This window comes from Ursus americanus, chromosome 11 (assembly GCF_024610735.1).
Source record: "Ursus americanus isolate L20-20 chromosome 11, mUrsAme1.1.p, whole genome shotgun sequence".
NCBI classification, from domain to species: Eukaryota; Metazoa; Chordata; class Mammalia; order Carnivora; family Ursidae; genus Ursus; species Ursus americanus.
Genome location: NC_142137.1, coordinates 33,184,865 through 33,202,337, shown reverse-complemented (window position 1 = coordinate 33,202,337; position 17,473 = coordinate 33,184,865). Strand labels below are relative to the sequence as shown.

Sequence of the window (17,473 nt, the reverse complement as noted above, 5' to 3'; positions counted from 1 at the left end):
TCTCACTGACCTTGCCTAAGCTGGGCATCACCCCTGTGGGACAGTCCGACTGCTGCGCTCGCATTAATCCCTGGGCCTGTGGACTCTAGGATTTCTACAGCTCATGGCACTTTCATAGGCAAACATCATATTGGCCTCGTTCTGCAGTTGTCTCCTTCCGTGGAGAAGAGATTCCTAAGGCCCAAGACCATATTTACCTTTTTGTAAATCCCTTATCAACTCAACAGTGTAAAACTACGTCGAAAATTTGGAGTTCTCGAGATGAATCTGACATGCATAGTGCTCAGTACAATGATACTAGAGAAATGCACAAAGACGTAGATGTCACTGTGGTGGTCAATTACTTTACACTCTGAGAGCACTGCTTGTTGTTTGAATGTTTAACTCTGAATTCGATCTTGCAACCGTGGACAGAGGGCGTACTGAACAGTGAAATCCACGGAGAGCCCAGAAAGAGTCTGGACAAGACTGTAAGAACCTTCCCATCAAAGCTCTGTGGCTGGTGTTGTTTAGAAGTACCAGGTAGTGCAACTCCTCGGAACGGACTTCTTCTCTCACATTCGTTGTCCACTCTCAAGCTCAGACTCCATGGCCCTGCCATTCCATAGAAGCTTCTGTAATAAGCTCTGCACTGAATACAAGGCAGGCAGCCAGCATTTCTCCCGTGAAAGTGCGGGCCCGCTGGGGTCACAGCACTTGCCTAAATTCACAGCTCGTGGCAAAACCAGGGTCAAGATCCAGCTCTCCTAACTTCTAAAGAAAGGTGCACACTGTTCACATCCAGAGTTTGATTAATTTATTTAGAGCCTCCATTTGACTGCTTCTTCCATTTTTTCTAACGTTCCCGCACTAAGTATTCCACTTAAAATTTTGCTCAAATAAAGCTACCTGGTATTGCAGTAACTCGGAGGGCCCCAACTCGCTCCTGCTGCCATGAGACACTAACGTATTTATTTTGTTTTGGAAAAGAGAAGTTAGGGAAAGAAGGATAACTGTGGAGTTAACCCGGGGAAGACACCGCCAGGGAAGGCTCTGCTCCTAACCGCTCTCCGCCTGCCTGGCTCTTCTCCGTGATCAGGGGAATGCGTTTCTCCATTGCCCTCTATTAAACTAAATACAACCACTTCGAGAATTCCATTGGTAAATGAGCCTCCTCTCCCAGCAATGAAGACACCCCTGGAGGCTGGGGTTCTGAGGCAGTCCCACATCAGGGTGAATGAATTCAGATGACTGGAATTGCCAGCCCTCCCAGAGGGCTCCAGAAGCAAGCAAGAGGCTGATGTAAACGGAAAGAAAACCTTCCCTGCTGGTGGTGCGAGCCTTCCCTCTCGGTGTGAGGTCAGGCTCTCTTCCTGATTCCATTCTGGTCTCCTCAAATCAAGGAAGTGACCCGACCCGGATGAATCCCAGAAGAAACCTAGATATTTACTTTGGGGACTCCTTCTTCCTCAGGGGCAGCGCTTCCTTCTGTGTTTTTTCCTGAACACCAAACAATCATGTGTGGGAACAGAAGTTCAATGACCGCGCGCACACTGCGTCCCCAACAGCACACCCGCACAGATAAACACAACTGCCCCCGAAAGATCTGGGAGTCGGGAGGGGTGGAAGAGACATGTCTGCATGTAGTTCACTCTTCTCTGCTCAGGACAAAAAGCCAGAGCAAAATCAGAGCTAGAAGATAGAAGGGACCTCGATATAATTCTAGACTTTCTCTTCCCATACCCCCCCAAAAATTGAACAGTTTGTTCAAATAACTACATGGGATGTGGACTCACACTCTTCGTGATTCATTCATGGTTGAGATTTCTGGACTCTTTGCATCAACGTTTAATTTCAAATTACATAAAGTGACTTCATCTGTATCAAGCCTGGAAGTAATTGAGAGCATCTCTACTCCTCTTCAATAGGTTAAATAATTTTTTTTGAAAGTAAAATAAAATCCTAGTAGTACAAGTTCAACTTTCAATGATTCTATTTTTCTACAAAAGAAGCATTGAAATGTTCACAAACATAGGCAAGAGATTCCAAAAAACAGATTTAAAACCAGAGGCCAATTCTTTGCTCCTATCTGGAGATGGGGCTCCCAACAAATCTAGGCCACAGCATGGCATCTTCCTGAAATAGTGCCCTGGTATCAATATATCGGACCATAAAAAATGTCAACAGAAACAGATCCTCAAATGTCAAGATCAAGCTGACACAGCTTACTGTGTCTAAGCAATCACTTTTCTTATAAATCAGGATATAATATTTATGTTCCAAAAACCTTGAGGCAAATACATAAGTGAAAAAATATATGTACAGACATATGTGTGTATGTATGTATATGTAATATATGCATGCGTATATTTATATATAGTACATATGTGTACAAGCATACATGTATGTATAAAATACATGTGTGTGTATATAAACATGAATTTCTAATACACACATATATAAATTTTATTTATTTGAATAAGGATTTTACTTTCTAAAGGTACTCTGTTACTAAGCTTTTAGATCTTACATTTGGGACTGATTTGTCTTTGAAATGTTCACATACTATGAAAAGAACACTTTGGGGCCTCTCAAAGCTAAAAGTCCTTTCCAGGGGGAAAGTGGCGGGGAGTCCTATCCGTAGCGAGCAGAGAACACAAAGACAGAGCGGTGAGCCTGCCCATCAGAGTGCAGCCTGCCCCCGATCTCAGTGCATGGTTGCCTCTTGCGGATTACATATGGCATCACCTGCGTGGCTTGTGAAAGACTTGGCCTGGAACACCCTCTCCCGTTACCCCACCTGCAGCCCCGACTCAGATTCTGCCTTCTCTCCTCAGCCACCCACCGGCCAGGGCCCTGGACGTGGGCATGGTGTGCTGACCACCTCAGCTCCTCTAGTGTCCCTCCCTGGGCCTTGACTCTGCTCCCGTGTCCCCATGTGCCCGGTTCCTGCCTTCCACCAAACCCAAGGCTTGCCTCCTTCACGAAGGCGACCTAACCAATTTCTCCCCCAACTTCAGTCACTGCTTCTAAATCCCCTCTCCTGTGAGCTTAACCCAACACCCCAACCCAGAAATGGGTTTTAGTCCCTATGTTTACTTAGGAGTTCGTCAACTGGTTCTCTGGAACTTAAGATACATTTTCCTATAAAAATAATATGATAGCTTGGAGTCAGAATCCCCATTTGAACCACAATATTGCTAAACTAAGCTGTAATATATTTAAATAAAAAGCAGAAGGGGAAGGAAAAAAATTACTGTATGACTTTCTCAAAATGACATCAGAGTCACTATATTATGCTAACTAGGGAACCTATCAACCCCCTTATGTGGTTTCTTTTCACCAGATGAGATGGTCCACACCCTCTGCGAGAACAGAGCAGGGAAAAGTGATTGTGTTCTTCCTGCACACAAGCAGGGACCACGGCAATGGCGGGGTGGGGGGTTGTGGGGGGCGGTCAGTGATCGGCGCACAGACGAGGGAGTGGTAGAGGATACAGGCCCTGACCTCCTTTTTCCTACTTTTGGATCCTGAAATTGAAATGCCTGTAGTCTCTGTCTTGTGCCATATTCTTGGGACCAAGACTATGTGACAACCTGTCCAAAACACCCGGGGTCATGGGAGCAGGAAGACATTTCTGAGGCAGATAGGGAGGGAGCAAGAGATAGACACAGCGGCTGGAGGATCACCGTTCTTTCACAAGGCACCCACCCAAAGAAAGCCCCCTCTGGCCCACTCCAAGCTGCCTGCTTCTATCGGTGGGCTCCTGGACCACGAGGCAGGCTTATATTTAGTTCTAACAGCTCTTGTTTTCCACTCCAGAAGCTGAGGAAACCGAAAAGCATTAAAAGCTCAGGTTGAAATGTTGAAAACAATTGAACAATTGACATACTTTTTTCTCATGAAGCTGAAAGAGCAGAGGATACCAGCAAACAGAGAGGTAAATGTTAACAAAAGCCCTTTTTTTTTTCACTTCCCAACTATTACTCATGACTAAGAGCTTGTCTCTAGGGATCTTCCGGGGAGCTTGGTAGTTCTATGGAGGCTAATTTTAGCTCCCCATCTCCTTCAGTACCTTTGGTAATACTGCAGATCACCAGTAATTTACTTAAACTGGAAAAACTGAAAACGGACAGCCTTTATTTCCTCCGACTAACGCACCTGAGAGTAGAAACACTCCTTTGCCCCAGAACTGCAGATATGTGCCACATCTGTCGGCATAACCAGGGAGCTTTCTTCTTGCTGCACTGACCCTCCACACCATAAATGCTGCTTTAAGCACGCACACACATTCTTCCCAGCTGACAAACCCCTGGTAGCATGTGCCCGCTGTCCCTTCAAAATTGTGAGCTGACTCATTACACCTTTCCGGTTACCTTCCACTCAGAACAAAGGACAAAGTACTTACTCTTTTGAGAGCACACCATTGGCCAGGATTCCTTCGTATCGACTTATCCCTTTGCTTTGAAGCACGCGGATCTGACCGCCCAACTCGTCTGCGATTACTCCCGCGTGGATGGCGGCTTTGCACAACAAAGAGGTCTGAAACACAGCAAGGCCATCACTCACAGCTACTCAGGAACACATTTAAATATGGTGGGAGGTTTCCGTTTTGTTATAACTTGTGGTCAGGATCCCTATCTGACCCATGACATTGGGACACTATAATTCATTTAAATAAAAAGTAGAAGAGGAGGGGAAAAACTATTATATATCTCCAAATGACTTCAGGGTCACATTTACGCCAACGTGGGCACCCATCCACTCGAGAGGTAAGTAGGTAATTCACAGTCGTGGCGCCGCCCCCCCCCATGAATAACGCCTCCCGACAGTCATGCCCCCATGTAGATCCCTCCCACTGACTGCAGTGGACCACGTAACTTGCTTTGTTCTGCTGCAGATGACATGGCCCAACCAACTGCCAGACGTGTCATCGCGGCCACCTTTGGCCCTCTGGCCCCACCTGAAGCACAGTACGACTGCAGGAGCTCTTCTAGGCAAGGGGGGATTAAGAACTGACCAGCCCAAACTGCTGACCCACAAACTCTACAGCAAATAACGCGGTGCTATTTTAAGCCACTAAATTTTGGGGTGGCTGGTTAAGCAGAAATAGATAACTCATCAGCTTCTGACATTTGGTTTCCCAGATACATGTAACAAGGCTCATCTGAGAATGTGAACCTTCCATATCACGGCTTCGTTTGATAATTAATTCAGAGATTGAACAAGGCACCAAAAACAAAAGAGTGATGTCAGCCACAGAACATTAAATGGAATGGAAAACGTCACAGAGGTCTTAGAGTTATGAGGATGAGCAACCCAGGGCCCACGGTCTCTGTCTCATTTCCTGAATCTCTTCTGGAAGGTCAGACAGCTGGCACCTGCCCAGTCCTCCAAGACTGCTGTCTGCAGTGACAAAGCGAGCAGGAGCACCTGACCAGCCGATTAGCAGGTGGCCCTGGGATTGGAATTGGCCCACTGGACATCGGGCTGGGGAAGGACTGGAACTTTTCCACGGGGTGCCCAGGCCCCAAGGTCCCCTGGGTACAGACTGTGTGGGAAGGTGATTAGGCAGTCAGCCCAGGACTGAAGAGCTGAGAAACATCATTTTCTAAATGAACTTTAGCAATGCTTCACTTCTTCATGAGGCTAATGCCAAAATGAGAAAAGCAGCTCATGAAATTGTGTCTCAATAACTGGACTTGGGAGTTTCTCTTCGTGTTAATGACAATGCCGTTGCCTTATTCTGCCATGGAAAAATTCTCTTGGATTTAGGTTACAATATCTGGGGCACCAAGGAGACCAACCATATTTTGTAATACTTGTGGTTGCCATGAAATCGAGAACTTCTGTGATCTTTGATTTAGGGAGTGTATTATTTCCTAAACTAGATTCGATTTGGGGGAATGAGTCGGGTTTGCAATAATGGCTATCATAGCTGAAAGAGGGGAAGAGTTCCTGATGGAGAAGAAACATGAACATCCTTAAAGACAGATGCACATACTACCCTCGTTGAATTTGGAGAAAAAAAGAATTAGAAGATGAGAAAAAGATAGTGCTCTTTAAACTAAATAGGCAGTGTGTGTGTGTGTGTGTGTGTGTGTGTGTGTGTGTGTGTGTGTGTTTCTGGAATGTTCTTTTCTTAAATAGGTTTGTTATAATTGTTTTAGATTCTTGGGGTACACAATGGAGCTGCCAGTTGTAATGGAAAAGCCCTGAATTTAAATTCAGCAATTTAGCTCATCATCCCAGCTTTACCTCTAATTCTATCACATATGAGTAAGTCATGTTACTGCTCTGGACCCGGCTCCCCAATTCCTCTGTACAATGAAAAGGCTGGACTGCATGATGTCTGGTATCTTTTCTAATGGGTGTCACCTTGTAATTCTAATGGGCACCCTATGTACCTACTATAGGGTCCATGCACGCCTGCCCAGCCCTCTTAGCCCCCAAATGAAAAGCAAATTGGTCCAGTGGTCTACTGGGCAGATAATCCCACTATCTCTGGGATCACTGATCTTCCTTGGAATTTGTTCTGGGGATGGAATGGTCTTTATCCAGGAGCTGTGCCTGGTGGACAGCTCTCACTGGACTTGGCATGTCCAAGGCCTCCTTGGTTACAAAAGGCCAGTTTCACAGGTCAACGAGCAATAGGACCTAATACCAGCTTCACTGGCCAAATTATGTTCCCATTTTCCACAGTAAGCAGTATTGAGGGACCCCAGTGGCATGTATATACCCTTTTTATGGAATTTGTTCAATTGCAGCTCACGTTTTTCCATAATATCCAATGTGGGCCATAGGATACAACTCCAAGAGAATAGCCACCAGATCTGGCTATTACAGTATTGTGATAAAATTATTATTCGTTTCCAGGATTGTTTAAAATCCCTCTCTTACCCAACCAACTTAAATAAAATTGATGTTTACTTAAATTGGGGCTTTTTGGTATCAATTTTAAAAATTTACTTTCACTGAACTTTTAAAAATTCCCTTTTGAAGAGCAGCATAATTTACACTTTGATTTTCTAGCTATTTTTGAGGTCTAAGCCTCGTTGAAATGTAAATATAGGAAAGCCACATCACTGGCCCGTGTTAGTGAACTGCCTTGGACTCAAATGAAATAATTTAAATATAATTCTTCAGGAAAAGAAATGCAACAGAGAGCTAGAAGAACACCTGCATGGCTCGTGAAATTGCAGGTTGATGGTGTGAAACATTTCTGAAGTTCACTAAGCCATAAAAGATGGCCAAACAGGATAAAATAAGACTGTATCAACTTTCAAAGCAGTTATCACATCATCCCAGAATTGGAGCATTTTCTTAAGTCTTCCTTTAGGAAAAGCCAACTTGTATTAAAAAGTGTAGACAAAATATTAAAATAAAGTTTAATGTAAAACTAAACGCTTGAGGTTGCATTTAAGAAAACATGAATAAAGCACATGTCTTAAAATGATGGTAAAATGTTAAATTATGGGGCACCTGGGTGGCTCAGTCAGTTAGGCGTCTGCCTTCAGCTCAGGTCATGATCCCAGGGTCCTGGGATTGAATCCCGTATCAGGCTCTTTGCTCAGCAGGGAGTCTGCTTCTCCCTCTCTCTCAATCTCTCTGTCTCTCTGACAAATAAATAAATAAAATCTTTAAAAGATAGTTAAATTATAAAAATATAATTCCACATTCTATCATATGAATTGTTCCTATGTTGCTACAGTCTTTATAATTACCATATTGACAAACTTTTCTTTACAAAAGTAATATGCATCCATTGCAGAAATGTTGGAAAATATGAAAAAAAAAAAAAAAGGCAGTCATACTGCCATCACCTGGAGACAGTCATGTGCCATTATAACGTATTTCCCTCTGGCTTTTTGTGGGTGTACAACAGGCCTGGTTTCTCCCCTTCTGCTAAACCACGAGCACACTCTGTGCACTGTCTTCCTTTATTTTATAGTCCTTCTTGAATATTTGAGGCGAATGGAGAATTTACTGGAGCAAGTTATTAAGGGATGTCTTCCACTGAAATACAGATGGTGCAGTCAGCACGCTTGGGAGAAGGTACCAAGACAGAAGCTGTTCTAGGGGCGTTTTATTTCTGGTTTTCAGGTGAGGCAGATCTCAAAGAGAAGCCCATCCTACTTACCTGGCAGGGTAAGCATGTATCAATATAGATGTCAAGGAGACAGAGTCACAGAACAACCTTTAAAGTTCTCTACTAACACTTCCTGATGGTCACTTTCTCCACCCCACAGCACCTTCCCAGATGTATACGGGCCATATCTGACAAATGGTTGTAACAGCTACACTTGACACTTCCAGGGACTAGAGCTCACCATTTCTTGAGACTTCCCATCCCATTTTACGCTCCTCAATTATTCCTTATACGCAACTGAATCTGGCTTCTCTAGAACTCTCATCCTCTGATCCTAGTTCTACCTTTTGGAATAACATAGAATGAACCAAAGCCTTTTCTGTCATTGTTCTTTAAGACAGCATATCTCTTTCCTGAGATAGAGCACCTGTTTCTTCAACTGCTTCTCTAGTAACCTGTTGTACGGATTCTGTCATCCTGATCTACAGAATATGCTTTGGTTTTGCAAAGATGATTCCAGAAAGGATGTGTTGCAACTGAACACGTTTCCGAAGATGAACACATCATGGAGGACAGACTCGAGGATAACCTCCAGGAGCCCCGCCTCCTAGCATTCCCCCACAATGTAATCCCTCTGCACGCAGGTGGGAGCTGTGGTCTTCTACTAATAAAACATAGCAAAGGTGATGGGATGCCACTCTCAGGATCACATTACGTAAGGTTGTAACCTGTCTTAGTAGAAAACTCCTTCGTTTGGAAATTCTCCCCGGGGGGGCTTTGAAGAAGCAAGAAGTGGCGTCAGGAAGGCCTAAATGGCAAGGAGATGAGGACAGCCTCCAGCCAAAATCCAGGAAGAAACTGGGGTCTCCCGTTCAACAATCCGTAAGTAACTGAATGCTGCCCACACCACGTGAGCTGAGAAGCGAAGTGGAGCCTCAGATGGAATGCAGCCCCAGCTGACAACTTGGACGCACCCCTGGGAGACTGTGAGGCAGAGAACTCAGCTAAGCTACCCAAACTCCCAACCCCCGGAACAGGAGAGAGAACACATGTGTTGTTTTAATCTAAGTTTGGAGTCATAAGTTACGTAGCAATAGATATCTCCTAAAGCCACCATGTCAACATATATGAAAAGGCACTAGTGAGACTTCTTTGAAAAGATTAGTTTTCAAAATACACATTCTCCCTCCAGATCAAGTCATTCTGGAAGCAAACGATAGGAGCCCAGCTAGTCAAACAGGAAAGCTGTTTGCTAGCACCTACAAATCATGTACTCAGATCTCCCAGGCAGGGAGCCATTTATTTACTTGTCCTAAAACACAGAGCTCTGTCAAGAGGAAGCAAGATAAACAACTAAAGTAAGAAAAAAAAAAAATGATGCTATCTCTCTTATCACACATAATTTTTAAGTTTCTTGCATGGGATGGAAAACTAACAAAGAGACTTTCTATTGCTGGGGGGAAAACTACACCTCAACTGTTTATTTTTCATAGTTAATTTCCTGAAGTCATTTAGAAATAGCTTGTGCCAAGTATATCTCAAACTGAGGTATTATAAATCATTTTAAGATTCAAGCAATTTATAGGCCAAATGAATATCCTATGTCAATCCTGTAAATAAAGACAATACATGCAAAAGAAAACAAAGAGCAAAGGAGCAAAATATGCTGCTTCCAGAATCAGGATGTATTAAAAGCAAAAATTAAAGCCAAGTTTGTCTTCCCCCTGCTGGAGGTGAAATTATCAATCTCCTGGAACATGCATGTTGTCTTCGATGCATGAAGACACACGTCAATAACGCTTAGCAAAGTTCCATCACTACACAGATTTTCACATTTCTAATAACTCAAGCCAATTCCCTTGTACTGTAAACTCAACTATTTTAAGTAGCAATGTTCATATTCAAAAATCAGATGCCAAAGTTCCAGGGATTGAGATCTGCAAATAGTAAGACATAAAGGGCTGTGTATCTGGAGACAGGACATGTACCTTAGACAAATGACTTCTTGTGAATGTATTTTTCTCTGGGAACCATGGAGGCAACCAGAGAGTCCCAGTCTGCAGAAGAAGCTGGGGTGCAAGGAAGGAAGAATTAGTGCGTAAGTGCGGTGCCGCTGGCTTCCCTGGTCCCAGACACAGTGTTGTTACTCTGTGATGTGAATGGTCAAGTCCTTGGCTATTACACGAACCAACTGAAGCATTAAAATAAAGAAATAAATTACCAAAAAAAAAAAAAAACCCAAAAAACCCCTCTAGATGACCTTTTCTAAAAAAATAAATGAATTATACTCATAGGTGTTGAAAATGGTTTTATTTATCATTTCACTTACACCATGCTTAAGTGGAAATGCTAAAAATAGGAATGCATGCATGAACAACCTTGGTCTTTATACTTATTATTTCATTTATTCTCAGAAAAATAGAGAATTGTGCATTTATCTACAGAGTTTTAGATCTTATTTAACTTGACTTTATGATGAATTTAGGCAGAACAATAAACACTTTTTAATTTCCTCCCTGCCCTAAAATTACCCTCAATTACTTACATCCCTGTATCCATCCACCAGATTTCCAGAAATGTCTCCTGCTATGTCTCGACAACCAGCTGGGCAGAATTTGCTGGAAAAAGAAAATAAAGAATTGATATTTTTATTAAATTACACTTAAACTAAAAAGTATAAATTATACTTAAATGTACTTTTTCTCCTCCACAGAACATGCAGGAGGGAACACGCTGTTTTATTTTTTTATTATTTAAAAATTTTTTTAAAAGAGTTATTTATTTGAGAAAGAGAGAGCACAGCATGCACGCATGTGTGAGCAGGGGGGAGTATCTGAGGAAGAGAGAGAGAGAGAGACAATCCTCAAGCAGATTCCCCACGGAACGTGGAGTCTGACGCTTGATTCCAGGACCCCGGCATCAGGACCTGAGCTGAAATCAAGAGTCAGCCGCTTGACCGACTGAGCCACCCAGACCCCCTGAGAATATGTTGTTTTAGTGACAAATCAGAAACCTGACTTGTGAAAACACAGCTTAATCTAAAATGTGAACCTGAAGGCAAGTTTTACACAGTAATAATTTGCTTTATATAAGGGCTCGTTATAAACTCTATTAAACAATGAGCTTCCCGAACGCATCTTAATTGATTCAAAGGTATCCAAGACATATTTTTAAATTTTAAATTATTTTTTATTTATTTACTTTCTAAAAGTTTATTTATTTATTTTAGTAATCTCTACAACCAACATGGGCCTTGAACTCACAACCCAGAGATCAAGAGTTACATGCCCTTTCAACTGAGCAGTCAGGCACCCCTCCAAGAGATATTTTTTTAAAATAAAGTTTCTAAACACTATACATAGCATGATCTTGTTTTTATAAAAAGATATGTTTAAAATACATAAAATAACAACGTGTTTTTTATGAATATAAAGAAGAAAAGGAAGACTATCTCTGGATTCTCTCCAAGAACAGCATTTTGAGAAACTTTCGCTTTCTGTGCCATTTGACTCTGTAATACCTTGATTCAGCCTACTAGCACTCACTCCCCAGTAGTAACCTACTGGAAACCACATATGTAAATTTAAATATTCTAGTAGCCATATTAAAAAGGTAGAGAAAAAAAGGCAAAACTAACAATAATATATTCTAGTTAACCCAATGTATTCAAATTTTATCATTTCTACATGTAATGAACAAAAAAATTGTCAACAAGATATTTCTAGTCTTTTTTCTTTTGTACTAAATCTTCAAAATCTGCAGTTTACTTTGTACTCATAGCACACCTGAACTTGGACCAGTCACAGTTTAAGTCCTTAATAGCCACCCGTGGCTAGTATTGGACAGTGATGGTCTACATTAGTTATAAAATGCCTTTGCAATCAGATAAAAAAGATACATATATTTTTTTTCTGTTTTACTGTGCTATAATTGACAAATTGTAAGATATTTCAAGTGTATATCATGATGATTTGGCATGTGTTACCCAACTAGTAAACTGACATATCCATCATCTTATATATATTAATATATAAATGTATATATTTAAGTATATATATAAACACACATACGTAACACATATATTTTTGGTAAGAACATTTAAGTTCCACTCTCAGCAAATTTCAGTTCTATAATAGTGTTATCTGCTATAGTCATGGTACACATTAGATTCTCAGACCTTTTTCATCTAATGGCTACATATATTGATCAAAAACATTAATAGCTCTGTAACAAATACATGACTAGTCATATTAAGTCCAATACATACAGACTAAGTAGACTCAAGTTAGTTCAATTTTGCTGTCAAATGAATTTAAGGTTGCACTAATCAGGTATTGCCACCAAATGAGTTATAAAAACTTTTTGAATTTTTTTTTAAAAGATTTATTCATTTATTTGAGGGAGAGAGAGAGAGAGAACATGAACGGGAGAGGCAGAGGGGAGGGAGAATCTCACGCGGACTCCATGCTTGGGGCAGAGCTCGATCTCATGACCCTGAGATGATGTCCTGAGCCGAAACCAAGAGTCGGATGTTTAACTGACTGAGCCACCCAGGCGCCCCACGACCTTTGACTTTTAAAGCTTTCTACGTTTCACAATCATAGATGAGGGAATGTGGACCTGTACCAGTCACCACACCTCATCTTACCTAAACACTACGAAACAGCTGGGCTGTAGCCTAGATGATCTGGCACCGTAATGTCACCCCGCGGGCCTGAGTATATTCTTCTCTGTAGGAGGACAGGAAATGACCGCTGCTGCCCAGAGGCCCTATCACCACTGAGACTCTATAGGTATGGCTGAAAAGATCTCAGAGGTTGGCAGTTGTCCATAATGAATAAATGGCAACTTTACAGGGCAAATGTAATCATTAGTTATTTTAATTTTTATTGTCTAATTATTTAAATTATTGGTTATTTTCTTTTTTGTTTCTCTACTAGACTTAATAATAGTTAACACTAGAATCGATTCTGCATTAAAATAATCTCATTTCTTAGGATGTCTGAGGTGGTCGGGACCATGGACTCCTGTGCCTGACTGTCTGCGTATAATGACGAAGTGGGCAGCCCTGGACAAGCTACTTAACCACTTTGTGCCTCTGTTTTCAGGGTAAGACAGAACCTACCTTGCAGGCCTGCTGGAACATTCACGAGGTATTTATATGCAAAGTCCAGAGAGCTATGACTGGCATGAAGAAAGCACTCTAAGGAGTTACAGCTGTTGTTAGTGGTGTTACTGACAGTCCCCTCTAGACCAGTGGTTCTCAACACGGAGTGAATTTTACCTGCCCTGGAAGACCTCTGGCAACATCTGGAGACATTTCTGGTTATCACAACTGGCACATAGAGGGTAGGGACCAGGGATACCGGTGAATATCCAACAATGCACAGAACAGAGCTTCACAACAAAGAATCATCTAACCCAAAATAACAACAGTGCCAAGGTTGAGAAATCCTGCTCCAGACTACTCTTACTTTATAGATGAGGAAATGTACATCAAAGACAGTAAGTAATTTTTCCAGTTAAAGTGAAGCTGGAATCAAAAATTTCATCTAGTCTCAGCAGGTTTCTCTTTGTGAGAAAGACAAAATGAACTCCCTCTGAAAGTGAAGGAATTATGAAAGTCACTTCCAAATGCTGGCCAGGTAAAAAAAAAAAAACACATTCTAGATTCTGCTATGGCTCATTGGCACTGTAGTAGAACTCAGGGGTCAGCAAATTGCAGCTCATGGGCCAAATCCAGGGGGCTGTTTGTTTTTGTAAATAAAGTTTTATTGAAACACTGCCTCACACATTTGTTTACATACTGTCCATGACTGTTTTTGCATCACAGCAGCAACAGAAACTATGAATAGATGCAAAAGAGACTGCATTGCCTCCAAAATCTAAAATATTTACTCTCTGGCCCTGGACACAAAGTTTGATCTCTGCTATATAAGAAACCATTTCAAGTATTCTTCATAACTTACAAATGATTTTTTAAAAATTAAATACAAATAAGGTACTTTATTTGATTTAATGTGAAAGAAAACATAATGTCCAACATATACCTGCCACACAGCTTGGACACTGTATTTACCTGTATTCTGTCTTCAAATAATGGTTAGCACGTTCCAAGCACGTTATTAAATCTGTCATAAATAAAGACAGTTGCAGTTAGAAGACTGAATGGAAGGACACTCATGCTCAAAAACAAAAAAACAAAAAAAAAAAGAATTTTAAATAATTAAATAAAAGAGGATTTTTTTTAAAAAGATTTTTTATTTATTCATTTGACAGAGGTAGAGACAGCCAGTGAGAGAGGGAACACAAGCAGGGGGAGTGGGAGAGGAAGAAGCAGGCCTCCAGCGGAGGAGCCTGATGTGGGGCTCGATCCCAGAACGTTGGGGTCACGCCCTGAGCCAAAGGCAGACGCTTAACGACTGAGCTACCCAGGCCCCCCATAAAAAAGGATTTTTAAACATTTTTAAAAAGATTTTATTTATGAGAGAGAGAGAGAGTAAGCAAGAGAGCACAAGTGGGGTGGGGGGGGTGGCGGGGAGAGGCAGAGGGAGAGGGACAAGCAGACTCCCCACTAAGTAGGGAGCCCAGTGTGGGGCTGGATCCCAGGACCCTGAGATCATGACCTGAGCAGAAGGCAGATGCTCAACCAACGGAGGCACCCAGGCACCCCCAAAAAAGGATTTTTAAAAAGCATTTATCCACTATCTAGTTATTATCTGAATTTTTCCGTTTAAAAATAAATCAAAACTCAGAACGCTGTCTTCAGGATTTAACCAATTTCCTCCATTTCTCTTTTCTACCACTGAACCTGGTTTTTCAGCAATTGTCCCGTGAACAATAACAGGAACTATTTCAAACAGAAAAACCAACACTGGTTCATTACTGTCCACTACATGCCTACAAAGATCCTATGTATAATAACCGCCCTCGGCAAAAGGAAAACAATTTCAAAAGCCTGACGTGGTTCATAGAGAAGGTTTGGGAACATTTTAATTTAGCAATTTAGCTAGCAGCATCTGAGTGACCGTGGAACCACATGTTTACCGAGAATACAACCTTTCCACTTTCATCAGTCAGGACCGAGGACTTAAAAAAAAAGAATGCTCTTTGGAATACATCACTGAATGAACACTCAGCAATGGGGAGGCTAAGATGCTGTGGATTTTAATGCATTTAGATCAACCGAGGATAGTTTCCAAAATATTCCACACTTGCGGCCATAGTTCTTTATTTCCTTAATATTCTCAGTAGTTCTTAGGGAGCAACATACAGTGAACACTGGTCCTGCTGGGGTCTGCTGGGATTGGCCAGATTTGATTGGCTGAGAGGGAAATGGATGGTGCACCCGCTTCCTAGAGCATTTCTGCCAGCTGGGACTGAGAGCAGAAACTCCGGGCACTTCTGTGACCCTGGGCAGACATGGAGCACATGTACAGTAATCACTCAGGAGCACAAGACGGCTGGACAGGAGGCCATGCTTTCCTCCCTCATCAGTTTTCATACTCCCCTTCTCTCCTCCTCAAGTGTCAGCTCCATGGTTAAGGCACACCATGATGGTGACTTCACACGTGACTCACACTCTCATGCGTCCCCCATGCTGGTACACTGGTGTATGTGAGTGGACGTGGGGGGTGGAAGGCAGAGGTCCCACTGGTTAAAAGGCTTGTGCCCCAGGCTGAGAAAGGTTGGGGGAGGGCTCCAGAGAATAACCAGACCTTAAGATAGCCCTAAAGATGCATCATCCAAGATTTCTATGAAAATGAGATTAACCCTCTTCCACATGGGTCAGTTGATCAAGCTAACATGCTCAATAACAGTATTCGGAGTTCAGATCTAACTGCTTATGAAGACATTGCATTCCTCTCTTCCTTCACATATTCTATACCCAATGTCACAGTTCTGTCCAGAGATGGTGATAAAAGTAGCGAGAAGAATTCTTAGATAGACACAAGTTTACAGATCTGGGTTGAGTCTTCTTCTGTACCTGGATGGTCACTGCTGGCATAGGTCAGCAAAAATCCCCGCCCCGAAATGTGGGATCCACTCTCAAAGCGAACAGTAACTTCGTTCGTGTTCAATAGGAGTTCTTTGGGAACAGGCATACTTCCACAATATGGTCCTAAAAACAAAGCACACTTTTGGCACATTCAAAATTTAGACCAGCACGAAGAATTGGTATATGCTATTTTTTTTCCCTTAAAGGTCAAATTTAGCAGACAACACATTGTAAGATTGCAACCTTTACCCAACTGAAATTTTGCTTGTTACTGGAACTGACAATTAGTGCCTAAATGTGGGCTCACTGACAAGCCAAGGTGGGGGGAGTGGCAAACTCTAGATAAGCAATGGGCTGGAACTAGTTAATCGTGAACAACCCAAGAGATCGGTTTCAGTTTTTGTAAAAGAAGACTATCAAAGGTCAAATACATTAGGTAGTCAAGAAAATGTTATCACAAAAGTGATATTCTAGGGGCCTCTTAAATTTGCTAGAAGAAACTCACGAATTTTCTTTTTTCAAGGAGGTTTCCATAATTAAAAGACTGTCCAACGCATGGTAACAATCTTATTCTCTTGAAGTTTATACATTTATCTCTCTCTCCCGGTACCATGCAATTTATTTTAACTTACAAAATGAAGTTTGTAAAAAAGCAGAAGAATTTCTAAAGGCTTTTGAAGTACTGTAGTACAAATTATGCAATTAAGAGTATAATACATCATTTCTAGAATAAGTTACTTGAAAAGCAATAGAAAGCTCCATGAACTTTCAAAGGACAAAATTAGATTTGGAACTAAAAAAGAAAAATAGACCTTCCTACTACTCAAGTTAAAGTTTAGTTTGTAAACTGTCATCTTGAAAATCATGTATGTAAGACATAATTCTAAGAAAATAGGGATTAGTAAGAAAGTTTGAAGACAGGTACTCTTCGTTAACTTCTCCCCAAATTAAACAGTATGGAAAGAGTCAACGGCAACATCAGGTAACAGTCAACAGTGACAGCAGTGTCGACAACAGGTTAAGGAAGGAGGAAGGAAAGAAAAAGATCTGGGAGAGGATCAGGAAACCAACTAAGCGCTCCTCTCCTGCTCTATGGGACCGGATTTCTCTTTTGTCCTGTCCAGGTCTCACATTTGGAAGATGTAAATGAATAAAAAGAAATGTTGTGTGTTTACCTTCATGCCTCAAATCTCTGTTGTTCCCTATTATTAAATTATAGTGAAATCCAAATTAAAAATGATGACTTGCCTCTTTAGAGATACTCATCTAATATAATTATTTACATGAAATAGTAGCAAACTGATTAGAATAGTACCTACCATATAATGAGAGCTGTAGAATTAGTTAGTAGTAAGTAGTTAAATAAATAAATGAATGAATACATTAAAACAAACAAATAAGTAACA

General features: G+C 41.5%; 1 protein-coding gene across 3 annotated transcripts in view; it reads right to left on the bottom strand.

The window, feature by feature from the left end:
* Positions 1 to 17,473, bottom strand: part of DCBLD1 (discoidin, CUB and LCCL domain containing 1) — a 71,594-nt gene that overhangs the window by 17,325 nt on the left and 36,796 nt on the right. For 2 of the 3 annotated variants that reach the window (XM_087865417.1, XM_087865418.1), the window contains 5 exons: positions 16,056 to 16,190; positions 14,148 to 14,199; positions 13,353 to 13,403; positions 10,614 to 10,686; positions 4,388 to 4,521 (listed from right to left, as the gene is read on the bottom strand). In XM_087865417.1, the coding sequence (XP_087721543.1) occupies positions 4,388 to 4,521; positions 10,614 to 10,686; positions 13,353 to 13,403; positions 14,148 to 14,199; positions 16,056 to 16,190 (445 nt within the window). The remainder of the gene's footprint in view (positions 1 to 4,387; positions 4,522 to 10,613; positions 10,687 to 13,352; positions 13,404 to 14,147; positions 14,200 to 16,055; positions 16,191 to 17,473) is intronic. The other variant, XM_045798543.2, reaches the window with a different exon arrangement.